We start from the raw sequence: 26,563 nt of genomic DNA on the forward strand, positions 1-26,563 counted from the left end.
ATTTGATTTGTAACGTTCCCCTGATGTTTGTTTTCAACATACAGCGTTTTCAACTTACATATTTGACATACATGACATTGTGCATGTTCATTTATACAGTAATTATTATTCAACTTGTCCTCACCTGGGATTTGAACAACCTCTTGATTAAGGAGTAACATTAAAAAAATAATAACATGCCCCAACAACATGAGACGACTATGTTTTTTTTCTTCTGAAATAAGTAAATCAAATCTATGATGAGAGAATAGTCAGATTAATTGATAACTGACACAGACATGGTGGTGTAGCGCAAAGTGTGGAATGCTATGAACCAAGAGGTTGTGAGTTTGAATCCCACGTGAAGACATGTTGATTACATATGTGTTATTTCATAGTTGTCATGTCGTGACTATTATTATACAATGTAGAAAATAGTACAAATTAAGAAAAACCCTTGAATGAGTAGGTGTGTCCAAACTTTTGACTGTTACTGTATGTAAATTGAAAACGTGTGTGTTAAGCGCACTGTGTGAGTGTGTCCCTAACCAAAACCTCCAGGGGAGCATGACAGAACGTCCTATGTTTTAAACGTCATTGGACACAGGAATGTCCTTGAAATTTTTCCATGAATCGTGTCTTGAACATTCTTATCTGAGAACATGGCAACCATGTTCTGTGTATGTTTGGTGTGACGTTGATGGAATAATCTCCTAACCCCCAGAAAACTGAACACTGGAATATTCTTGCAACGTTACAATGTAACGTGTCTAGAACATTCATATTGAATATTCTGAGAACATGGTAACCACATTCTGGGCAAGTTCTGTTTGACATTAGGGGAATGGTCTCTTGGAAAACTCCTTGCACATCACTGGACCATTCCTATGAAAACATAAGGTAATGACTTAATGATACTTTTAAGGGAACGTTCTAGAACGTTTGTTTTTAGCTGGGTTTTATGTAATGGAGCACTGGTGGGAGCTAAAAGTAGGCCTACGTTTGCTCTAAATATATTCCTATAGCTCTTCAGCCTTCACAGAAGTTGTGATCTAGTTGTGATATCAACATAAAAGTCATATGGACATATGTGGTATTTTCTGAGTTGTATACGCTAATTTAGCATACGCAGCCAATAGTGGGCGCTACATCTTCTATGATTGATGTGCATTCTCAGTTGTGCCCCCCGTGGACCGGCTCATACATAAAGCAAACTGGAATAATATGTGTACTGTTTTAATAACACACAATATTCCAACACCATTTTCAGATTTTCTGACAATTTAGGACGTTGCACATCGTGTTCAGCCAAGGTTGTGCAACATGCTAAATTGTCCGAAAATTATGCTTTATTAAACAGTAGGCCTACACATATTTTTCTTGTTTTTTTTTCCTCTGGCACGAAATTAAAGCTTTTTTTAAGGAGTAAAATTATATATTTGCAGCCTTAATAGAGGAGGCTTCTTTTAGCCGGTAGATGGGTGACACTCGCCTAGGCTAACTAGGAATACGCCTAAAAATGTATGCAACCACATGGTTATAATCAGTGCCTCTTATAATAAATGTAAGCCTAATATTCGATTTATTTTAACTCCAAAATTGCAAATTCTAGACTATTTAATCATATCCCCTTCTTTTGAACAACTTCCCTAACACAACAACACTGCAAAAACTGGCTTTTTGCTGTTAGGTTAGTGCAATGGCACTTCCATACCCGGAAATAGTGTGAGGGGGAGGACCAAGGCATCAAGCGAGAGAGATAGGATAGGAAGGATATTTTTTTCGTTAGTGTGCCAGTCTCGTCACCCCAGGGTCCTCGAGGGAAATGCTGTACGTTTACAATTATTTTATTGATGTTGGATTTTTTTGCGTTGAAAGGATCTAAACTGTCGAGAAACTGTTGGGATTTTTTTTCTTCATTTTCCTGACTCGAGCGCGCACTAGAGCAAGAGCGAAGTGGAACAACTTGCCTATAATAAATGAATCGATTGCAGTTATTTGGTTACTTAACTTATTCTAATCAGTACGTAATAAATAACCTGTTGTTTCAAGAAGAGAAAGGCGCGATTCACTGATACCTAATGTCATGATTTAATGTCGAGAAGAATAGAATTCAAGACAACACAAGTTATTTGTTGAAAAACCTAAAAACAATGCAATATACGTTCAATATGTAAATGTTATATTTGGAGTATTGATTGTTGGGGGAAAACATCGCCAAAAGGAGCTAATCTATTTTCTCACCCACTCTCTCCCATGTCACATTCAACAGCAATAGAAATAGTTGCGGTTGTGTTATTGTTGTAATTTGTGTCGAAGGATGACTGTCAAACTGGATTTTGAAGAGTGTCTCAAAGACTCCCCCCGATTCAGGTAGGTCATGATTAACCCTTGAATAATCTTTTTAATGACTTGGGACAACAGTTTACACAAGCTACAGGCATTATTCATGCAGTTACATTATTAGCATTGTAAAGTGAGAGCTAATTTGTAAATGCTGCATAAATGTATGTAGCCTACTTACTGCCGGCAAATTACAGATGTAATCAAGGGTAGCCTATATAGGCCTACTGTATGTTTTTGCAGTCAATTATTTAGATCGTTTCAAAACTGTTACATGTACACACAGGGCATCCTCCCTAACCGTGAGGAAATAGAGTAGTGCTACAAAAGTTTTGCTCAAAGTTACCTGTGCAATTTCAATAGATGCTGAGTGTTGGCAGTGTGTCACACCATTCTAGTTTAATCAGCACAACCAGAGGATGCACTTGTCAAATTACAAAGTGTCAGTCCTGCAGATGGTTTGTGGCCATGCCTCTTGCTTGGGGCCAGATTTGTCACTGCGATGAATGAAACGAGTCTGGGTATTGACATGAGGGGCGAGACACTACCTTTTCTCATTAATGGGGCTGGCTTTGTGTGTTTGAATAAAATACTGAATTTATACAAATTTGTTGATTGTTGTAAGCAGAGCTCTAAATTAATAGTTTTCATTGGTAGCACTGGTGGTCTCAACTTTAAAATGTTAGTTTAAACAAATATGATACAAATGTAACAACAGCTGCACCGGACATACAACACAAACATAACAAATGTGTTTGCGCCCAATGGCGCAAATATAATTTTGCCATTCGGTGCACTGGTGCTATCAAATCAACATTCCAGGTCACACAGCACAATATTTAGGAGCATATGCCACCAAGACGGTTGCAAGCCGAGCATGTAAGTCAATGTACGAATGCCACACATCAACCTTGGAGTTCTGCTTGGCTTAGTCTCTGTGAGAGTCAATATATATATTTTAATTTAAACTCTAAAAGGAACACAATTTGAAGCCAAAAGGGAAGTGGATTTTGTGTTGGGTTTGAAAGTAGCTAATAAAATAGTTTTGTTGCATTGGGTGTGCTTTGCCTCCCTTTTTTGTCTGGGAGATCAGGAGTAACAGTGGTAATAAACGTCTCTCCCTTTTTCTGTCTCTCTGTCTTTGCTGTTTTATCCTTTCTTAATTCTTGTTTGATTAACCTTGTAAGTGGTGAAAGAGCTCATAACTCTCTCTCTTCCTCTCTCCTCCCTTCCTCCCCATCTAACTCTCTCGCTCTCTCCTCCCTTTTTTCTTGGCTCATGGTCTATCTGGGAGGCACACAGTGTTGGAAAGTTTGACTTGCTGTGGCAGTCAGTGGTGCAAGTTGCAGTGGTGAGGTCTCGTGTTTGACCAAGAACAGCGAGAGGGAGAAGGTTTTAGATGTAGTTCGAACTGAATGTGCCGGAGGTAGGCCTTCAGACATACACACACACACACACACACACACACACACACACACACACACACACACACACACACACACACACACAGCTAGTGTGAAAGGGAGTAGAGGGTGATGTTAGGAGAAAACAGGCTTTGAAAGAGAAGAAAAGAGACTGACAGACATATCAGTGAAAGAAGGATAGAAGAGAGAGGGACTTCTCAGGTAAGAGGCATTGAAAGAGGAAAGGCGAGAGGCTACTACGGTACACATACAGACATAGAGGCCGAGTACTTGGGGTAGCACGTCAAACCGCTGCCTCCCGTTGCTAGGTAATCATGGGGGTGGGCTGGGGTTGTGGAGTGGAACAGGAGGCGAGAGATACTGAGATGATAAATAGGAGACAGGAAGTGTGTTTTTGGGGGGTGGATCATTGCAGAAACTTGAGGTCTCGCTTTCTCTCTCTCAGGCACACTTACTCATGCACGTTCACACACACAGATACACATTCCTTTTTATCACCATACAAACACAGGCGCGAACACACACACACAGAGTAATGATTACAATGTGTGTCTAATGACACAGGCTTTGTTCCAACCTCATCAATTATATTTTCCACCAAACCTTTGGCAGTCCTGTTTGTATTGGTACCCCTGTCACGCTGGGCTAGGCGATTTGAATATGAATGATACTGAGCTGACTGACCCAAGACCTGCAGCCACTGTCTCTACTTCACCGCCAGCAGACAAACAGACGCTGTCTGTTCTGTTTCTCTCTCTCTCTCTCTCTGTTGTAACTCTGTTTCTCAGCATCTCCTTCTCTCTCTTTTTGTTTTTTTTCTCTCTCAGTATCAATCTGTCTTGAGTGGAAGGCAGCGGAAACCACACTGTAAGGCTGTTGATGTGAAAGACAGACAGAGGAGAGGAGATACTGACTCATAGACAAACAGTCACAACAGCCACAATCTCCTTCCACTGGCCTTCTTACAGGCTTTAACCATGTATACTAGATCCCATGTGAAGCATCAAGTGTACTGCTTGAACTCTCATGACGTCTGATAATACAGCCCAAAAAATGTATTGGAGCCACAGACAGTTTTACTGTAGATGTGCTAACATTGTGCCACAAGTTCAACATTCAGACCAGTATGGTATTGCCCATACCATACTGGTCTGAATGTTGAACTTGTGGCACAATGTTAGCACATCTACAGTAAAACTGTCTGTGGCTCCAATACATTTTTTGGGCTGTGGAGCAGGGTGTGGATGCATGAGAAAATACCTTCTGCCTAAGTGATGTGGCTTAATTTGCCAAGTTATGTGGCAATGTATATGTCTCTGTTTCATCCAGGGCCGCCATTGAAGTGGTGGAAGTAGATGTCTGTGAATTGGAAACGCGATTAGAGAAGGTGAGCGACAGTGACACATACACACACACTCATACACACTTTTCTTCTATCCCCATGGGGACCTAAAATGTATTTCCATTCTAAATCCTTTTTTCCTTAACCCAAAACCTTACCTTAACCCATAAACCTAACCCTATTTTACCTTTTATTTAACTAGGAAAGTCAGTTAAGAACATATTCTTATTTTCAATGAGAGCTTAGGAACAGTGGGTTATCTGCCTTGTTCAGGGGCAGAAGGACAGATTTTTACCTTGTCAGCTCGGTGATTCGATCTTGCAACCTTTCACCTTCCAACACACTAACCACTAGGCTACTTGCTGCCCCTATACCTAACCCCTGAGCTTAAAATAGCCTTTGTCCTCATGGGGATGGTGGAAATGTCCCCACAAGGGAGAAATTGGCTTGTTTTACTATCCTTGTGGGGACTTTTGGGGATTTCAGGTCCCCCACAAGGATAGAAGAACAAGACACACACACACCTCCCCACTTTTTGCTACTATGGTCCGAGTATAAAAGCTCTTGATATGAGCATAACACCATTTCTACAGTATAAACATGCCCAGCCATCCACAAAGTAGAGTGTAAATAGTAGTTGGACTGGGTCAGTTTGGTACACATCCCTTTTCTCTGAATATTGACTATGAACTGAGAGCGACATAGGCGGTGTTTTACCTGTGTTGTAGGGAATTAACTTTAGTGCTGCTTCCCCACTCTATTGTCGCCAGAGAAAATGTAACTTGATCACATTCTCCTTTCAATCAATTGATATTCCTAATTCCCTAAAGGGTTTGGTGTGCATAACATTTTCAGATGCATACTTTGGTCATTAAAGTTCAGAGTCTTGAGAATCAAATCAGACTTTATTCATCACATGCGCTGAATATTTATTCATCACATGCGCTGAATACAGCAAGTGTAGACTACCATAAAATGGTTACTTACAAGCCCTTAACCAACAGTGCAGTTCAAGAAGAAGAAAATATTTACCAAGTAGACTAAACTAAAAAGTAATAAGAAAATGTAACACAATAAGAATAACAATAACGAGGCTATATACAGGGGGCACCTGTACCAAGTTAGTGTGCGGAGGTACAGGCCAGTTGAGGTCATCTGTACATGTAGGTGGGGGCGAAGTGACCATGCATAGGTAACAAACAACCAGCGAGTAGCAGCAGTGTATAAAAGGGAGGGGGGGTTCAATGTATATTGTCCGGTGGCGATTTTATGAATTGTTCAGCAGTCTTATGGCTTGGAGGTAGAAGCTGTTGAGGAGCCTTTTGGTCCTAGACTTGGTGCTCCGGTACCACTTGCCGTGCGGTAGCAGGAGAAACAGTCTATAACTTGGGTGACTGGAGTCTCTGACAATTTTATGGGCTTACCTCTGACACAGCCTATTATAGAGGCCCTGGATGGCAGGAAGCTTGGCCCCAGTGATGTACTGGGCCGCACACACTACCCTCTGTAGCGCCTTACGCTCAGATGCCGAGCAGTTGCCGTACCAGGTGGTGATGCAACCGGTCAGGATTCTCTCGATGGTGCAGCTGTAGAACTTTTTGAGGATCTGGGGACCCATGCCAAATCTTTTCAGTCTCAACCTATTCTGTGTCTGAACAGTGATCATATTGGTTTGTAGTGCTATGTCATCTCATTTAGCATTGTGTAGTATCCATGTTGTGTTGTATCTTGACACCTGTTGTTGTGTTGTGTAGCTGGTGAAGCAGTGCCACTCCATGCTAGAGGCTGGCAGGGCCTACTGTCAGACGAGCAAGAGCTTTGTCACAGGGCTCAAAGAGCTGGGCCACCACTGTTCTGGGGACAACATGATGGGGGTAAGTCTTTAGAGATTCTGGGTAATACACTCTAAGCACTGATTTGGGATCATTGTAGAAGGAACCTAACTGTACAGGTCATATTACTCATAGTAAATTATTATGAAGGGAAGTGAAAGTTCCATACTATTGTTTTCAGTCATAGAAAAAAAAGTTAAACTGACTAATTCAATGTTCTTTTCTCGTCCAGGAGTGTTTGGAGAAATTCTCCAGGAAGCTGGCAGTGATTCTGGAAGCTCAGGGGGTGAGTTGGACTCCTCTATTGTGCATCGCTAGCTTTCAACGTTAGTTACTATAGCAACCACTATTACATGTCATGTGTCTGAGTAGCTTTCTCTCTTTCTCTGCCTCTCTCTTTCTCTGTCTCTTTCTTTCTCTGTCTCGTTCTCTTTCTTTTTCTCATAGGAAGTGATTGAAAGCACACAGAAGTCGGTGAAGTTGAAGTTGCTGAGTTTTGTGAAAGAGTGAGTGAGTCTGGCACTCCTTTCTCATTCAGTCCTCTTTGCCCAAACTACTACCATACACTGCTTTCACAACAAATCCAGTCCCACCCACTTCTGGTCTGAAAGGGCCACTCCCTAGCATTCAGCTATGCTACAGTTATGCTTCAGTTACGCCTTATCCCTCCCTCCCTCCCGCTTCCTCTTCCCTTCTCCCAGGGACGTGCGTCGGTTCAAAGATGTGCGTAAGGAGTTTGAGCGGGGCAGTGAGAGTCTGGAGGCAGCATTGGGGAGGAACGCTCAGGCCCCCCGGGGAAAACAGCACGAGGTAGAAGAGGTCAGCCATGCCCTCCTCAACGCCCGCAAGACCTTCCGCTCCGGAGCCCTCGACTACGTACTGCAGGTGAGGGCATCCAAGGTGGATGGTTGAGGGAGATGGAGGGGTGAGTGTTTGCCTGTGCATACACACTGGCATGGCTGTAGAAACTCTCCCAAATGCATTTTCAGCATGTTAGTTTGACTTTGAATTGGTTTTGAGTGGTTTGCTTTAAATTTAATTACAGGCCAGTATTGAAACGATCAGTTCTAGACTGGAGTCTTTCTCATTCCACAGCTGGCTGGCTTTTTGAGAACATGGACACTACTCAAAGGCCTCAAACAGAATGCTAGATCATTTTATACATAACAGATGTCAGGACCAGGCCATATTTCGAACAAAATAATTCATAAAATATGCAACGGCACCTATGTTTAGGGCCATGTGTTTTGCTGTGGTGAATGATAACAGCATTGCCTGAGGGTTCCCTTTAGCAGGTGGGTCATTATTAATACCCAGAGGTCCGTACAAGCTGCACTCATAACCACACCCATGTTCCGTTCCCTCCTGTTCACAAACTCTCCCAGATCAATGTCATCGAGGCCAAGAAGAAGACCGACATCCTGATGGCGGTGAGTTTCGTCATGTTATCGTTGGGAGTATTGTAAAATGTTGCATGGTTAAGCCCACATGTGGGTGTCTAATCATTTGTTTACTTGAGCAGTTGTTGAGTGCTGTTCATGCTTGCATGTGTTGTTTAGCATGTAGTTGGTTGTATGACAACGCTTTGCTTCGTGTTTCTCTGTCAGATGGTGTCTATGATGGAGGCCCAGTCCCAGTTCTTCCAGCAAGGTCACCAGTCCCTCTCGGAGCTGGACGACTACCGCCGCACCCTGAGTGAAGAGGTAGCAAGAACACGTGAAGGAATGAGAGGGAGGGCGGGAGATAAGTGTGTTGGATGAACCAAGTTCATAGACGGAGGAAGAGATGTTCAAGTAGGTTGTTCAGATTTTGAAATGAGGGAACACAGCGAGGGGGAGAGAGAGTGGGGTAAAAAGAGTTTATGAGATTGAGTGGAAGAGAAGAGGGGGATGAATTCATCTCCTCTTAGATGGATGGTGAAAAGGTTTATTCTAATAGTCGATTCCATTGATTAATTAGCACACGAGTCCTAGCAATGTGCTCCAGAGGGATGAGGAAGTCCCAAGGTGACGTTCCTCTCATCGTGACAGGAAACCGTGTGGGCACCGTCAACAGGAAACATTTCACATGACTGAGAAAGTTTGTGTGTGTGTGCGTGTGTGTGTGTGTGTGTGTGTGTGTGCGTGTGTGTGTGTGTGTGTGTGTGTGTGTGTGTGTGTGTGTGTGTGTGTGTGTGTGTGTGTGTGTGTGTGTGTGTGTGAGCACGTGCATGTGTGTTTTCATCTAGTCAAACAGTAACGTTAGTGCTACGCTGGAATAGCACTGTTGCATAACTGGAAGAGCTGCCACACATGGAGCTCTAGGCCTGAAGTCAACAGTAGACTAAAACTAACAGGAAGGTTAGTCAGAGAGAAGCTTGAAACCGGAAAGCAAGTCACCTTTCACTCGAGCATTAAAGCTACAATGACTCTTTTAACTCTGCCTGCTGTTACAGGAAATGGCGAAAGAGTGAGAGGCAGAATGAGAGAGAGAAAGAACAAGAGGGCAAGAAAATGTAAAAAAAAATACCTGCAGACGGTGCTTAAAGACTGCTGGATTGACTGATATAAATATATTTTTATTTTATTATTATTATTTTTACAAAGATGACCAGTTTACAGAGGAGTATAATGTGCAGTGATGTGTCCTATAAGGAGCATTGATGGCAAATCTGATGGCTGAATGGTAAAGAACATCTATTCGCTCAAGAGCACCCTTTCCTGCCGATCTATAAATTACGTCTCCGTAATCTAGCATGGGTAGGATGGTCATCTGAATCAGGGTTAGTTTGGCAGCTGGGGTGTAACACAAAATTCGGGGAGGGGCCAGCTGAGTATAAGACTGTATCATCTGCATATAAATGGATGAGATAGCTTCCTACTGTCTGAGCTATGTTGTTGACGTAAATTAAGAGCGTGGGGCCTAGGATTGAGCCTTGGGGTACTCCCTTGGTGACAGGCAGTGGCTGAGACAGCAGATGTTCTGACTTAATGCACTGCACTCTTTGAGAGAGGTAGTTAGCAAACGAGGCCAAAGACCCCTCAGAGACACCAATGCTCCTTAGCCGGCCCACAAGAATGGAATGGTCTACCGTATCAAATGCTTTGGCCAAGTCAATAAAAATAGCAGCACAACATTGCTTTGAATCAAGGGCAATGGTGACATCATCCATAACCTGAGCAGAAACCAGATTGCATACCAGAGAGAATACTATAAACATTAAGAAAGCCAGTCAGTTGATTATTGACAAGTTTTTCCAACACTTTTGATAAACAGGGCAAAATGGAAATTGGCCTATAACAGTTAGGATCAGCTTGATCTCACCCTTTAAATAAAGGATGCACCATGGCTGCCTTCCAAGCAATGGGAACCTACCCAGAGAGGAGAGACATGTTAAAAAGGTCAGAGATAGGCTTGGCGATGATATGGGCTACAACCTTAAAGAAGAAATGATCTAAATCATATGACCCAGATGTTTTTTGGGGGTCAAGTTTAAGGAGCTCCTTTAGCACCTCAGACTCAGTGACTGCCTGCAAGGAGAAACTTTGTAGCGGGGTAGGGGAAAAGCATCGGGGCTAGTCACATTAAAAGGACTGGGAGATGAGGAAATGTTGGACGGGCAACGAGACATGGCGGAGTCATATAGGAATCCTGACTTAACAAAGTGGTGATTAAACAGCTCAGCCATGTACTTCTTGTCAGTAACAACCACATGATCAACATGAAGGGAATGCTGTGAGGAGGAGGGTTTATTCACCAGGTCTTTAACTGTTTTCTAGAACTTCTTGGGGTTAGACCCACAGAGAGAGAACTGCTCCTTAAAGGACCTAACTTTGGCCTTCCGGATAGCCTGAGTTCACTTATTTCTCATTTGTCAGAACAAGAGTATGCGTTATGTCGAGCCTTTCGCCAAATGGAATTCTTGAGGTGGAGTAACTCTGCCAGATCATGGTCGAACCAGGGGCTGAACCTGTTTATAATTCAAATGTTCTTTATGGTGGCCTGTTTGTTAATAATACCACTGAAAATATAAAAAAAGAATGTCCAAGTGTCTTCGACAGGGGGGGATCAAGCTGATTCTATACCAATTTACAGAGACCAGGTAATTAAGGAAGGCTTGCTCATTAATGTTTTTTAGCAAGCGTCTATGACAAATCAGGACAGATCGTTTCACTGAGCAGCCATTACGAACACAGGCTGTAAAACAGTGATCACTAAGGTCATTATAGAAAACACCAGACTGATACCTGTCAGGATTATTTGTGAGGATAACATCAAGGAGAGTAACCTTTCTGGGTGTTTGGAGTCATACCTTGTGGGATTGGTAATAATCTGAGAAAGATTTAGGGAGTCCTGAAACCTTAATGAGAGAGAGAGGGAGAAAGTAAAGCTGCTGTAGAAAGCTGCTTGAGGTTTTCCCTCGATCCTCCATGCAGATACAGGGATTTGGGACAGGTTCAGCACTTCCTCCTTCCTGTTTCCCCAAGAGGACGAAGTCTGGAGTGATGGACTCCCTGACATCTAGCTAAAAGCTGTCCAAGCCAGAAGTCCTTAATCTCCTAGCCTGATTTTCCTCAACAGTTTCTACATTTATCTCTACAACTACATAAAAAACATACACTGTTCCAGTATACTGTGTACATTATTCTCTATATTTTGTTCCCTGGCCAAACTGGCCTATCATGCTGCACTGCCGTGTGTGATATAGGATAATGTGCATCATTTGAAACATATTGTATTCTGTGTTTTTTTAAATCAAATTGTTTGTGCTTGACTCTCTTTTCTCATACACAGCACACTCAACTAGTGTTGAATTCCGCCAGGGAGAAGAGAGACATGGAACAGAGACACGAGGCCATTAAGAAAAAGGTGAACACTGCTGGATCCAAACTAAACACAGGCCACCAAGTTGGCTGCCGTGTTATTACACTAGAAGCAAATATCTTTTGTAACTAAACCAAGATAGTCCACAACCTGTCGTTTCCAATTGGAACAAATGAGAGCAGAACAAGCGAGGTGGGCAGAGCCAAACACAAGCTAGCGCGATCTAATTGGTGCGTTCTAGCATGCGTCTGCATATTTCCCTTAGGGAATGCCACCTCTGTGAAATGAGTGTGTGCAATTCTCCTTTGCAATCCATCTAACAATGTGATTTTTTTTTTGTTGTAAAGGGTAAGTCTACAAAAATGTTGTTCACTTTGTTCAGAACATATTCTATCTGTGCTAGAAGTCTCCAACCTGTGAAGATACAGCTAGTCAAACCTGATGACGTCATCACTTCCTTTTAGACATAGCTTGGTGGTCTACTGGCATCACTGCATTACAATGATATTTACTAACATCCCTTCCCTACAGTAATGTTTATGGTTGTGTTTATGTTGTGTTGGCAGGATGTCTCCTACGATAACTCCTTAATGGATTTCTGTGCTGATGCCGCCAACGGTATTGCCATGGAGGGCTACCTGTATAAGAGAGCTAGCAACGCCTTCAAGACCTGGAGCAGGTATGTTACCCCACCACACATTCTCTCTACTGCATGTTGTTCTCTCTCTTTCTCTGTGTTTCTCTCTCTCTCTGATATTTTAAGGCTATAGCCTAGGAAGCAGAGGAGGCTGCTGAGGGGAGGACTGCTTATAGAAAGGGCTGAAATGGTGTCAACCACATGGAACCATGTTTGATACCATTCTATTGACTCTTCAAGGCATTAATATGAGCCGGCCTCCCCTCAGCAGCCTCCACTGCTAGGAAGGTGATGGGTAGAATCATGATATATCTATTGATTGCATTATTCAGTCTCATCTCCTTTTGATCTCCTGTCTCACGACGGTAGGCGCTGGTTCTCTATTCAGAAAAATCAACTGGTCTATCAGAAGAAATTCAAGGTGAATTTTTGAAAGCCACTGCTTTACTTTTCAATGCATTTTTTATAGCAATCCATGCAGAGACAAAGTTAATGACGTTCACACACACCCACCCACACACACACACAGCCTGACCGTGTCCTTCTTTCTCTCAGGATCAGCCCACAGTAGTGATTGAGGATCTGCGTCTTTGTACAGTGAAGGTCTGCGTTGACAACGAGAGACGATTCTGCTTCGAGGTGGTCTCTCCATCCAAGTGAGTCTACAACTGTGTGTGTGTGTGTGTGTGTGTGTGTGTGTGTGTGTGTGTGTGTGTGTGTGTGTGTGTGTGTGTGTGTGTGTGTGTGTGTGTGTGTGTGTGTGTGTGTGTGTGTGTGTGTATTGGTATATACAGGGAAGGTAGGGGTGTGTGTGTGTGTTGATGTTGCTTTAGATATTTATTTAGTGTACTTGTTTAGTGTTAACATAGTGATTTTGTGTGTGTGTGTGTGTAGGAGCTGTCTGTTACAGGCAGACTCCGAGCGTCAGCAGCAGGGCTGGATCAGTGCTGTCCAGAACAGCATTGCTTCAGCCTTCCAGGAACGCAGAGAAGACCCACACTGTTCCGTGAGAAAACATACAAACATTATTCATTCTCACTACACATGTGTTTCAGAAGATTTCAGAAGATAGGTCATTGTCTACACAAAGTTTGTTTGTGTGTGTACATCTCTCGCTCTCTCTCTCTCACATAGAGGGAGCATTGCAGCTCTGTGTCGGGAGGCAGCCCAGGAGGAGGGCTGTGTGGGGAGCAGGAGAAGACGGGGGGCCGCGAGGCTCTGGAGGAGGTCCAGGCCATCCCGGGGAACATGCAGTGCTGCGACTGTGGAGAGCCCGGTCCGGACTGGGCCTCTATCAACTTGGGGATCACGCTCTGCATCGTCTGCTCGGGGATACACAGGTACACACACACACACACACGCACACGCACACGCACACACAAACTAATATGTAACTACCTTCTGTCTTTCTGACAGGAGTCTGGGCGTCCATTTCTCCAAAGTACGCTCCCTCACCCTGGACTCCTGGGAACCAGAGCTGGTCCGGGTAAGAATACATCCACTAAGCTACCTTTGGATGCATCTCAATAGTGTAGCATAACTAGACTAATGTCAAGGGGGGTTACTGTACAGTCGTGGCCAAAAGTTTGGAGAATGTGGAAATTAATATTTGTGTCAAAGTTTGCTGCTTCAGTGTCTTTATATATTTTTGTCAGATGTTACTATGGAATACTGAAGTATAATTACAATAATTTCACAAGTGTCAAAGGCTTTTATTGACAATTACATGAAGTTGATGCAAAGTCAATATTTGCAGTGTTGACCCTTCTTTTTCAAGACCTCTGCAATCCGCCCTGGCATGCTGTCAATTAACTTCTGGGCCACATCCTGACTGATGGCAGCCCATTCTTGCCTCTTGAGGATTGACCACAAGTTCTCAATGGGATTAAGGTCTGGGGAGTTTCCTGGCCATGGACCCAAAATATCTATGTTTTGTTCCCCGAGCCACCTAGTTTATCACTTTTGTCTTATGGCAAGGTGCTTCATCATTCTGGAAAAGGCATTGTTCTCGTCACCAAACTGTTCCTGGATGGTTGGGAGAAGTTGCTCTCGGAGGATGTGTTGGTACCATTCTTTATTCATGGCTGTGTTCTTAGGCAAAATTGTGAGTGAGCCCACTCCCTTGGCTGAGAAGCAACCCCACACATGAATGGTCTCAGAATGCTTTACTGTTGGCATGACACAGGACTGATGGTAGCGCTCCCCTTGTCTTCTCCGGACAAGCTTTTTTCCGAATGCCCCAAACAATCGGAAAGGGGATTCATCAGAGAAAATGACCAGTCCTCAGCAGTCCAATCCCTGTACCTTTTGCAGAATATCAGTCTGTCCCTGATGTTTTTCCTGGAGAGAAGTGGCTTCTTTGCTGCCCTTCTTGACACCAGGCCATCCTCCAAAAGTCTTTGCCTCACTGCGTGCAGATGCACTCACACCTGCCTGCTGCCATTCCTGAGCAAGCTCTGTACTGGTGGTGCCCCGCTTCCACAGCTGAATCAAATTTAGGAGAAGGTCCTGGCGCTTGCTGGACTTTCTAGGGCGCCCTGAAGCCTTCTTCAAAACAATTGAACCGCTCTCCTTGAAGTTATTGATGATCCGATAAATGGTTGATTTAGGTGCAATCTTACTGGCAGCAGTATCCTTGCCTGTGAAGCCCTTTTTGTGCAAAGCAAGGATGACGGCACATGTTTCCTTGCAAGTAACCATGGTTGACAGAGGAAGAACAATGATTCCAAGCACCACCCTCCTTTTGAAGCTTCCAGTCTGTTATTCGAACTCAGTCAGCATGACAGAGTGATCTCCAGCCTTGTCCTCGTCAACACTACAAGACCCTGCTATGTAAAGTCCCCCCTTATCTCAGCTCGCTGATCACCATAGCAGCACCCACCTGTAGCACGCGCTCCAGCAAGTATATCTCTCTGGTCACCCCCAAAACCAATTCTACCTTTGGCCGCCTCTCCTTCCAGTTCTCTGCAGCCAATGACTGGAACGAACTACAAAAATCTCTGAAACTGGAAACACTTATCTCCCTCACTAGCTTTAAGCACCAGCTGTCAGAGCAGCTCATAGATTACTGCACCTGTACATAGCCCATCTATAATTTAGCCCAAACAACTACCTCTTTCCCTACTGTATTTATTTATTTATTTTGCTCCTTTGCACCCCATTATTTATATCTCTACTTTGCACATTCTTCCACTGCAAATCAACCATTCCAGTGTTTTACTTGCTATATTTTATTTACTTCGCCACCATGGCCTTTTTTTTGCCTTCACCTCCCTTATCTCACCTCACTTGCTCACATTGTATATAGACTTATTTTTCTACTGTATTATTGACTGTATGTTTGTTTTACTCCATGTGTAACTCTGTTTTGTTGTATGTGTCGAACTGCTTTGCTTTATCTTGGCCAGATTGCAATTGTAAATGAGAACGTGTTCTCAACTTGCCTACCTGGTTAAATAAAGGTGAAATAAAATAAATAAATAAAACGCTCACACCTGTGTTAACGAGAGAATCACTGACATGATGTCAGCTGGTCCTTTTGTGGCAGGGCTGAAATGCAGTGGAAATGTTTTTGGGATATTCAGTTAATTTGCATGGCAAAGAGGGACTTTGCAATTAATTGCAATTCATCTGATCAATCTTCATAACATTCTGGAGTATATGCAAATTGCCATTGTACAAACTGAGGCAGCAGACTTTGTGAAAATGTATATTTCTGTCATTCTCAAAACTTTTGGCCACGACTGTACATGTGTTTTAGAATGTATTGAAAGTCTAGGTAGAAATATATATACTTTCTTTATTCAATAAAAACACAACTGACGTTTGTGTTTATCCTCCCTTCCTCCCTGTCCTGTAGTTGATGTGTGAGTTGGGAAACACAGCCATCAACAGGATCTACGAGGGGCGAATTGATGAGATCACCATCAAGAAACCTCACCCGTCCAGTCCAAGGTATCTCACTTCCCACTCTCATTTTCATTCCTCGGGTCATGAGTCATCACTTTTTATTAATCTCATACAGACAGTCAAGATGTAATAGCGTTGCCGTGTGATTTCATTGCAGTTTCATTAAGGTTAATGGAACAGAACGTTCAGATAGAAATATATTGTGTAGACCAGGCAAGATTCTGTATTGTCTATATACTGTGGAGTAGTTCTATTCATTACATTTCTATCTGCAACATTCAAAACATTATAAAAAGTTCTGTTGAATCCCGAGGTATAAGAATACCCCCTTCATCTCCTTCTGGTGTCATTAACATGAAACTGCAGGGAGATGTTTTATAATTTTTCCTTATTACACTTTACATGCATACTGCTAAAATGTCAGCTATCCTTTTTCTTTGCTCAATATGCCAACATTCTATCTTTAAGTACACTACATGACCCAAAGTATGTAGACACCTGCTACTCGAACGTCTCATTCCAAAATCATGGGTATTAATATGAGTTGGTTTCCCCTTTGCTGCTTGCTTCCATTCAGCTGTTCGTGAGGACGGGCACTGACTTATGTATTATACAGTGCAGGAAAGTATTCAGACACCTTGACCTTTTCCACATTTTGTTACGTTATAGCCTTATTTTAAAGTGGATAACATACATTTTTTCCCTCATCAATCTACACGCAATACCCCATAATGACAAAGCAAAAACAGGTTTTTAGATATTTTTTTGCAGATGTATTAAAAATTAAAAAACAGATACCTTATTTACGTAAATATTCAGACCCTTTGCTATGAAACTCGAAATTGAGCTCAGGTGCATCCTATTTCCATTGATCATCCTTGAGATGATTCTACAACTTGATTAGTGTTGTGATAAATTAAATTGATTGGATATGATTTGGAAAGGCACACAGTCTTTTTATTATTATTTTATTATTATTATATATATTTTTTAACCTTTATTTAACTAAGCAAGTCACTTAAGAACAACATCTTATTTACAATGACCTATCCCGGCCAAACCCTAACCCGGACAACACTGGATCAATTGTGTGCCGCCCTATAGGACTCCCAATCACGGCCGGTTGATACAGCCTGGAATCGAACCAGGGTCTGTAGTGACCCCTCTACCACTGAGATGCAGTGCCTTAGACCGTTGCCCCACTCGGGAGCCCTGTCCATATAAACTTCCACAGTTGACAGTGCCTGTCAGCGCAAAAACCAAGCCATGAGGTTGAAGGAATTGTCCGGAAAGCTCAGAGACAGTATTGTCTCGAAACACAGATCTGGGGAAGGGCACCAAATAAATTCTACAGCATTGAAGGTCCCCAAGAACACAGTGGTCTCCATCATTCTTAAATGGAAGAAGTTTGGAACCACCAACTCTTCCTAGAGCTGGCTGCCTGGCCAAACTGAGCAATCGGGGGAGAAGGGTCTTTGTCAGGGAGGTGACCAGGAACCCAATGGTCACTCTGACAGTATTACTCTGTGGAGCTGGGAGAACCTTCCAGAAGGACAGCAATCTCTGCAGCAGTCCACATATCAGGCCTTTATGGTTGAGTGGCCAGACGGAAGCCACTCTTCAGTAAAAGGCACATGCAGCCCACTTGGAGTTTGCCAAAAGGCACCTAAAGGACTCTCAGAGCATGAGAAACACGATTCTTTGGTCTGATGAAACCAAGATGGAACTCTTTGCCCTGAATGCCAAGTGTCCCGTCTGGGGGAAACCTGGCACCATCCCTACGGTGAAGCGTGGTGGCAGCATCATGCTGTGGGGATGTTTTTCAGCGGCAAGGACTTTGAGACTAGTCAGGATTGAGGCAAAGTTGAACGGAGCAAAGTACAGAGAGATCCTTGATGAAAACCTATTCCAAAGCGCTCAGGACCTCAGACTGGGGCGAAGGTTCACCTTCCAACAGGACAAGGACCAAATGCACACAGCCAAGACAATGCATGAGTGGCTTCAGGATATGTTTCGAACATCTCTGGAGAGACTTGAAATTAGCTGTGCAGCGACGCTCCCCATCCAACCTGACAGAGCTTGAGAGGATCTGCAGAGAAGAATGGGAAAAACTCACCAAATACAGGTTTGCCAAGCTTGTAGCCTCATACCCAAGAATACTCGAGGCTGTAATCGGTGCCTAAGGTGTTTCAACAAAGTACTGAGTAAAGGGTCTGAATACTTATGTAAATGTGATATTTCAGTTTTTATTTGTTAAATTTGGCAAAATTTCTAAAAGCCTGTTTTTGCTTTGTCATTATGGGGTATTGAGTGTAGATAGATTTAACAGATGAGGGGGGGGAAACTATTTTAGAATAAGGCAGTAACAAAATCTAGAAAAGTTAAGGGGTCTGAACACTTTCCGAAGGCACTGTATCTGACTTCCTCTTTTCCTCTCTTCTGCTGCACCCCAGACAGGAAGTGACACAGGTACATGACAACGGCTGTGGTTTGTGCCGTAACATGACAATGACTGTGGTTTGTGTCGTAACTAAACTGTCCCCCAGAAATGTGCTGTGCAACTGCATGGCTTTGTGTATGTGTTCTGGTTGTAAAGTAGAATGCAGTCAACCATGTTGTAATACATTACAGGGAGGGCTGGCTTGTCAAATTGAATTGAACTGATTAACTGTGTTATAATATGATGATTTGATAATGTGCATTACTGTGTATGAAATTCAGTTGCTTTGATATATTGTTTTACTCAAATTGCTTTAATGATCTGACACTCTCTTGCCTTCCTTTATTTCTATCTATCCATCTCTCTCGTTCTCCATCTCTCTCTGTCCCCATTCTCTCTCTTTCTCCATCTTTCTCTCTTGCTCTATCAGGGGTGATAAGGAGTCGTGGATTCGTTCTAAGTACGTGGAGAAGAAGTTCATCCAGAAGCTCCCGGAGACGGGACGTAAAGCTCCCCTGCGGCGCTCCAGCGCCCGGAGGAACAGAGCTAACACCCAGGAGAGGCCAGCCGGGTCACGACCCCCACTCAAACCCAAACCCACCCGGGCCACCCTGCCACGACTCGCAGGTACTGGACAGGACATACACGCTCATCTGATTCACCCCATAGGGCCAAACCCGAGCAGACCTGTACCAGGCTGGCCTTGTTAAGCATTACATTACAACTGATCAGGTATTCAAATCAACAGTGTATACGTTTCTGCTTCCTATAAAAGAGATGTTGATGTTCTTTTCGCTGTCTGCTGATGGACTGGTAGGTGTTGAAGTGACATAAGTCCTGATCCAGTACAGATGTGTGTCCAGGTCAGGAATGTAAGCGACGCAGGTGCTGTGGGTTATTTGTGTCTGTCCAAGCGATAGATAAGAGGATAGATGCCAACGACAGAAATTCCACAACTTATCAAGCTAGGAAGGAATTTATATCAAATATTCACACAATGTTGAACCTCGCTGCACCCAAACTGACACACACACACACACACACACATCATCCATAAACCTGGTGACACAGCAAAAAGTGGTAAGCTTGTTACATTGTCGTAGTGTGTGTGTTGTTATAGTCAGCAGGATAAAACTGTCATCTTGTGGCCTGTTGCTATACTGAAGGAAAGTCATGTGACGCTCTCTCTTTCCCTTCAGGGCTTGATCAGAGTGACCTTGTCCAAAAGAACAATACGGGCATTCACAAAGGTGACAAAAACACACACAGAGATGCCCCCCCCCCCCCCCCCCCCCCACACACACACACACGCACTAAACCCCCTGTCATCCCTCCACAGATGATGAAGATGACGAAGAGGAGGACCTGTCTGGTCTTCATCCCGGGGCGTTGTTATACCGGTCTGCAGCGCTGCAGCATTTCCCTGTCATGGCCGACGCCCTGGCCCACGGAGCTGACGTCAACTGGGTCAACACAGCCGAGGAGTCCAGCACCCCACTCCTACAGGCCGTCACCGCGGTGAGGAGAGAGAGTGTTTATAAGAGAGCAAGCTGGTTTGTGTGAATGTATCTGTTGTGCGTATATGCTCACCTGCCCTCTGACCCGTCTCTCCAGAACTCCTTGGCAGCGTGTGAGTTCCTGCTACAGAACGGTGCCAATGTCAACACAGCAGACAGCAACAGGAGAGGACCTCTACACCATGCCACTATACTGGGACACACTGGGTAGGATGGACACACACATGCGCACACATACGCACGCACGCACACACACGCACTAACCTGGTCCCTGTCTCCCAGGCTTGTGTGTCTGTTCCTGAAGCGAGGGGCGGACTACAACGCCAGAGACAACACCCAGAAAGACCCCATTACTATCGCCGTGGAGACAGCCAACGCTGACATCGTCACCCTGTGAGTATAAACTTCAGTTGATTTGTTGACACTAGAAGGATTGATTGATTTTCTCACGACTTTGCTTTCTCCTGACAGGCTGCGAATTGCCAAGATGAACAAGGAGATGCGGGAGATGGATGGAGCCTTTGGCCAACCAGGTCACTCAGGGGGACAGGGAGTGGGCGGGACAGGGAGTGGGATGGGCCAAACCAGGAAGGGACTTCAGGCCTTGAAGAACCAACTGAGTGGATGGGCACTAGGGGGGCAGAATGAGTAGAGAGAGGTGGACAGGCATCGTAATTGAGGAGAGAACAGATAGGGAGGAGGGGTACTTCTGAGGTGCGTAGGCTACTCGTCTAACAGTTCCCAGTAAGTTGTGAGGTAACATTAAAATAGATTCCATTTTTTTTTTTAACATTACAGTCAAGCATGATGTTCAAGTTATGTTTTGATTGATTTCTGGAATCATTGCTGGACCCTTCCTAGAGTGCTATCAGAAGAAATCTGGACAAATAAGAGGTTAGGGGGAACGTTCTTGGAACTTATATGGGGAACGTACCTGGAACAGAGTTGTTAACTGGATTACTGGGTAGGGACCATTTGCCGTATCTTCAGAGGGAGTAGAGTGAATGCAGTAGAGGGATAACTAGAATACAGGGTAAATGTATGGATAAGAGGCTTCTATACTGTAGTATTTATGTATGTTGGAAGAGGCAACCATTTTGGGAATATAATAGTAAAGGGAAAAACAGGGAAAAGGAGAGAACATAGAGGAGGAAGGAGGGACGTTTTAAAGGGAGTGTTTATGGCTGCACACCACGAGAGAGTCCACGTTGCACTTTGATGTAGAATGAATGAATGCAGTTAGTGATCCTGCACTTTACAGCCCATATAAGCTCAATGTAGATCAGTGAATGATAACACTGGGCGTTGGCCATGTTTAACATGTATTTATACACCTATATATAAGTGTAGAGTTCTATATGGACGTATGTATGAATGTATTGTATGATAGCACAGGATGCTGCTTGAAAAAGAATGAGTCGGATTGTTAGGGTTGTCTCGTCATGTACATTTTATGCACCTTGCATAAGTCCAGCAACCAATGGTATTGTCACTTGAGGGTTTTTCCATTATACAACTGTATGTTCCCCCAGGCTTACTTTAACCTTTTCAAACGGACTCTTTTGTCACAGCGAAGTGGTTATTATTGTGTTTGGCCGGTTTCAAATGCACACTGCCACCGTTTAAGCATTGCTTTTGCTTGAGAATTAGAACTTGGTGCTGAGAACATGAAGATGTATAGAAAGTAATGAGCCTCTCTGTCATTTGTAGTTCAGTGTTTTCCAAACAGTGGCTCAGGGCCCACTGGTGGGTTATGTTATTGCCAGTCTTAGGCTGCTGGTCAAACCTAGGTCGTGTCTGTTGTAAACATGTTTGTGTCTATCTGGACAATGAACAATGCACCATGATTAAACATTTGGGAACCACTGGTCTAAACCCATCAGCTAGCCAGTAGGCCTAGCTGATGCAACCAACTTGGGCTGGAACAGTGGACTCTCAATGGGTAGAGCTGTAATCTTTTTTGCGGTGTTGTATGTGACCCATCCATTCCTCCATAGCCAAACTGTCTGCCAAAGTCTGTTCCAAGTCCAAGTTATTTAGTCCAGTACTGTCCCAATAACTCCCTATTTCAAATCCTGGTTTGAAATATCCTAACTCAAATCATTTGTCTGGCTCTGGAGGACTGAGGTTGTGAGGCTCATGTAGTGTCTATACTCGGAAATGCTTAATTTGTCTGTCAGTCTCTGATGTGCAGTGCTTTCTCATTGTTGTTTTGTGAGCCTTTGTGTTTGTCCAATGAGGCGACTGCCTGCTCTGCGCTGCTTGCACAGTGTGTCCCTTGATGCCACCGCCTTACAGCGCTACAGGTAAACAGTGTGTGCGCGTGCCTCCGCGTGTGCGCATGCGTGTTTCTAGTAGTAGCCTAATGTCGGCCAATTATAAATGTCTAAATCCCCTTTTCCTGAATTTTCATCTCATGTCTTGTTTTTCTAAGGTGATGAAACGTACCAGGACATCTTCAGGGACTTCTCTCACATGGCATCTAACAACCCGGAGAAACTCAAGCGCCGCAGTACAGACTTTAAAACTTGACCTACCCAACAGCTGGTTCTTTTGTATGCTGTTGTTATGCTGTTTTCCTTCTTCTTTTTTTGTCACACACACACACGCCGACACAGACAAACACACATTTGCTGGCCACCTGCTCTGCGTTAGGTCATTGCTCAGCTGGTGATTACTTTAGTAGCGGCTCCAGTCCAACAGTAATGTCTTTGTGTTTGGCTGCCAGAGGAGAACACTCGGGCTTAGTGGCTACATGAGACACTTGTTGGAGGAGATAGAAGATGTACAGCCTAATAATGACAGCTAATACAGTAATAACTTCCCATTGAATGATTTATTTCCTAATTTAATTTGGTTAACCATAGTCTAGCGGAGCCATCCGACCCTAATCTCGTTGACTTGACTATAAGGCTAGGTTTCCCACAACTACTGTTGAACAAAAAAAAATCAATTTTAATAGCTGTGTTGCTTTCTGTTGATCCTCCTCAATGTATTGTTGTGACAGAAAGAAAAGGAGGGATATGTTTGAAGCAAAGGGTTAAACAGTTGTATGTGCTCTTATACGTTTCTTCATATTTTTGGATGTGATGTTGTTTCTTTGTATATCATGTTTATTTTGGGGGGGGGGGGGGTCTATTGACTGCATGAGGTACAAGAGATGTGTTTCTTGCGGAAAATTAAAATACCAGAGTTCATTTCAGTTTCTGCGTAAAGTCATTCAGTGGACCTAAATATACTGGGTGTGTTCAAGCGGTTAAGCCGAACGAAGTCGACTAGACAAAAATAGCGAGTGAAGTCGGGTGGAGGTGTATCTGCGACAGCCAAAAGCAAGGCTCAGATCAACATGGCAATGTCAACATAGCTGCTATATAAACGTTTCTTTATACATGTCTAAATAAACTTTTCTATAACCCCATATCACACACTCACAAGCTGAAAACGTAACATATGTACAATTAATTGGTCAAATCAAATTTATTTATATAGCCCTTCTTACATCAGCTGATATCTCAAAGTGCTGTACAGAAACCCAGCCTAAAACCCCAAACAGCAAGCAATGCAGATGTAGGAGCACGGTGGCTAGGAAAAACTCCCTAGAAAGGCCAAAACCTAGGAAGAAACCTAGAGAGGAACCAGGCTATGAGGGGTGGCCCGTCCTCTTCTGGCTGTGCCGGGTGGAGATTATAACAGAACATGGCCAAGATCTTCAAATGTTCATAAATGACCAGCATGGTCAAATAATAATAATCACAGTAGTTGCCGAGGGTGCAGCAAGTCAGCACCTCAGGAGTAAATGTCAGTTGGCTTTTCATAGCCGATCATTGAGAGTATCTCTACCGCTCCTGCTGTCTCTAGAGAGTTGAAAACAGCAGGTCTGGGAAAGGTAGCATGTCTGGTGAACAAGTCAGGGTTCCATAGCTGCAGGCAGAACAGTTGAAACTGGAGCAGCAGCACGGCCAGGTGGACTGGGGACAGCAAGGAGTCATCATGCCAGGTAGTCCTGAGGCATGGTCCTAGGGCTCAGGTCCTCTGAGAGAGAGAAAGAAAGAATTAGAGAGAGCATACTTAAATTCAAACAGGACACCGGATAAGACAGGAGAAGTACTCCAGATATAACAAACTGACCCTAGCCCCCCGATACATAAACTACTGCAGCATAAATACTGGAGGCTGAGACAGGAGGGGTCAGGAGACACTGTGGCCCCATCCGATGATACCCCCGGACAGGGCCAAACAGGAAGGATATAACCCCACCCACTTTGCCAAAGCACAGCCCCCACACCACTAGAGGGATATCTTCAGCCACCAACTTACCATCCTGAGACAAGGCCGAGTATAGCCCACAAAGATCTCCGCCACGGTACAACCCAAGGTGGGGCACCAACCCAGACAGGAAGATCACGTCAGTGACTCAACCCACTCAAGTGACGCACCCCTCCCAGGGACGGCATGAAAGAGCACCAGTAAGCCAGTGACTCAGCCCCTGTAATAGGGTTAGAGGCAGAGAATCCCAGTGGAGAGAGGGGAACCGGCCAGGCAGAGACAGCAAGGGCGGTTCGTTGCATCTTTTTGATACTGTCGCAAAGCTAACTAAAAAGCAACATTCCCCAAGTGAGGATGGCTTTCACTTCAGCAGTAATAAATTCATGAACTTCTTTGAAGAAAAGATCATGATCATTAGAAAGAAAATTACGGGGCCTCCCGGGTGGCGCAGTGGTCTAGGGCACTGCATCACAGTGCTAGCTGCGCCACCAGAGTCTCTGGGTTCGCGCCCAGGCTCTGTCGCAGCCGGCCGCGACCGGGAGGTCCGTGGGGCGACGCACAATTGGCATTGCGTCGTCCGGGTTAGGGAGGGTTTGGCCGGTAGGGATATCCTTGTCTCATCGCGCTCCAGCGACTCCTGTGGCGGGCCGGGCGCAGTGCGCGCTAACCAAGGGGGCCAGGTACACGGTGTTTCCTCCGACACATTGGTGCGGCTGGCTTCCGGGTTGGAGGCGCGCTGTGTTAAAGAAGCAGTGCGGCTTGGTTGGGTTGTGCTTCGGAGGACGCATGGCTTTCGACCTTCGTCTCTCCCGAGCCCGTATGGGAGTTGTAGCGATGAGACAAGATAGTAGTTACTAGCGATTGGATACCACGAAAATTGGGGAGTTAATGGGATACAATTTAAAAAATAAAAAAAATAAAAAAATAAAGCAAATTACGGACTCCTCTTTAAATCTGCGTATTCCTCCAAAGCTCAGTTGTCCTGAGTCTGCACAACTCTGCCAGGACCTAGGATCAAGAGAGACACTCAAGTGTTTTGAAATCGAGTGGCCTGCCTCCAAAAAGTGGGCCGCAACTGGGTAGGTCAAGTTTTTGCACCTAATGGTGCTACGATGCTCTGAGATACGTACTTTTAATTCACGCTTTCACGATATTCCTGAACAACGTCTATTTGAGCCCCTATTGGATGGTAATTATAAGTGTAATGGTTGTGCCCAATGCAATGACACTTATAAATGCAGATCCTTTAAACATCCACAAACAGGGACATCGATCCCAATCAAAGGTGTTATTACGTGCTCCACTAAGGCAGTTATTTATCTCATAACTTGTCCTTGTGGTAAAAATTATGTGGGTAAAACAAAGCGTGAACTAAAAGTACGTATCTCAGAGCATCGTAGCACCCTTAGGTGCAAAAACTTGACCTACCCAGTTGCGGCCCACTTTTTGGAGGCAGGCCACTCGATTTCATCTTTGCGTTATATTGGCATCGAACATGTCACCCTCCCTAGGAGAGGGGGTGACCTTGATAATTTATTGTTAAGACGAGAGGCTGCTTGGATATTTAATTTAAAGACCCTTGCTTCCTTCGGTCTTAATGTGGACTTTGATCTGAAGCCATTCTTGTGATTGTTGTGATTGTTGTGACTTTGCCATTGTGGTTGTTTGTAGGCTTGTGTGGTCTTTAGTGTGTCTATGATCGTATGCTATCCATTTGTATTAATTGTATGTTGCTCATTCTATGCCGTTTTAATATGAGTAATTAACCAATGATATTAGGCCACTGTTGGCCATGATTACAGACACCTGTGTGTCTTGACACTATATATAAACGAGTCATCCCGCAGTGTCTGTGATTGTACCCTGATGAAGACAGCTTGCCTGTCGAAACGTTGGTAATTAAATATTTTTGCATCTGAGCTCCTAGAGTGTGCGGCTCTCCTTTATTTTCTAGTTTTCTACTCCGCTAGCCAGCACCTCGCCTACATAGGTGTGCGTTTCTTTTTTCTTCTAGATTCTTCTGGAAGGTTCTCCCATCTCCACAGAGGAACTCTGGAGTTCTGTCAGAGTG

At 44.0% G+C, this 26,563-nt stretch overlaps 1 protein-coding gene across 4 annotated transcripts; it reads left to right on the forward strand.

Annotated features, from left to right (window-relative positions):
• Positions 1 to 1,435: 1,435 nt before the first annotated feature.
• On the forward strand, positions 1,436 to 23,428 carry LOC129865717 (arf-GAP with coiled-coil, ANK repeat and PH domain-containing protein 1-like). Of its 4 annotated transcripts, none has more exons than XM_055938683.1 (24): positions 1,436 to 2,002; positions 2,252 to 2,352; positions 5,076 to 5,133; positions 6,843 to 6,962; positions 7,153 to 7,206; positions 7,368 to 7,426; positions 7,622 to 7,805; positions 8,306 to 8,350; positions 8,528 to 8,623; positions 11,694 to 11,768; positions 12,290 to 12,402; positions 12,730 to 12,781; positions 12,916 to 13,016; positions 13,255 to 13,366; positions 13,495 to 13,700; positions 13,777 to 13,846; positions 16,220 to 16,314; positions 19,140 to 19,336; positions 19,909 to 19,959; positions 20,049 to 20,227; positions 20,324 to 20,433; positions 20,509 to 20,619; positions 20,698 to 20,759; positions 22,661 to 23,428. In XM_055938683.1, the coding sequence occupies exons 2-24, from the start codon at positions 2,300 to 2,302 to the stop codon at positions 22,756 to 22,758; spliced, it is 2,301 nt and encodes a 766-aa protein (XP_055794658.1). In that variant the 5' UTR covers positions 1,436 to 2,002; positions 2,252 to 2,299; the 3' UTR covers positions 22,759 to 23,428. The 4 variants fall into 4 exon arrangements, with proteins under 4 accessions (XP_055794658.1, XP_055794659.1, XP_055794657.1 ...); XM_055938684.1 differs by having other exon boundaries at positions 1,436 to 1,809; XM_055938682.1 differs by having other exon boundaries at positions 1,436 to 2,352.
• Positions 23,429 to 26,563: the final 3,135 nt, after the last annotated feature.

This window comes from Salvelinus fontinalis, chromosome 11 (assembly GCF_029448725.1).
Source record: "Salvelinus fontinalis isolate EN_2023a chromosome 11, ASM2944872v1, whole genome shotgun sequence".
In the NCBI taxonomy this organism is placed as follows: Eukaryota; Metazoa; Chordata; class Actinopteri; order Salmoniformes; family Salmonidae; genus Salvelinus; species Salvelinus fontinalis.

What these genes read in the sequence shown, in the direction of transcription:
- LOC129865717 (XM_055938682.1), top strand. Translation starts at nt 2,300, where the DNA reads ATGACTGTCAAACTGGATTTTGAAGAGTGTCTCAAAGACTCCCCCCGA. An exon ending in CCCTCGACTACGTACTGCAG is followed by an intron (nt 7,806 to 8,305) that starts GTGAGGGCATCC and finishes AAACTCTCCCAG; the next exon opens with ATCAATGTCATCGAGGCCAA. An exon ending in TCTATCAGAAGAAATTCAAG is followed by an intron (nt 12,782 to 12,915) that starts GTGAATTTTTGA and finishes TCTTTCTCTCAG; the next exon opens with GATCAGCCCACAGTAGTGAT.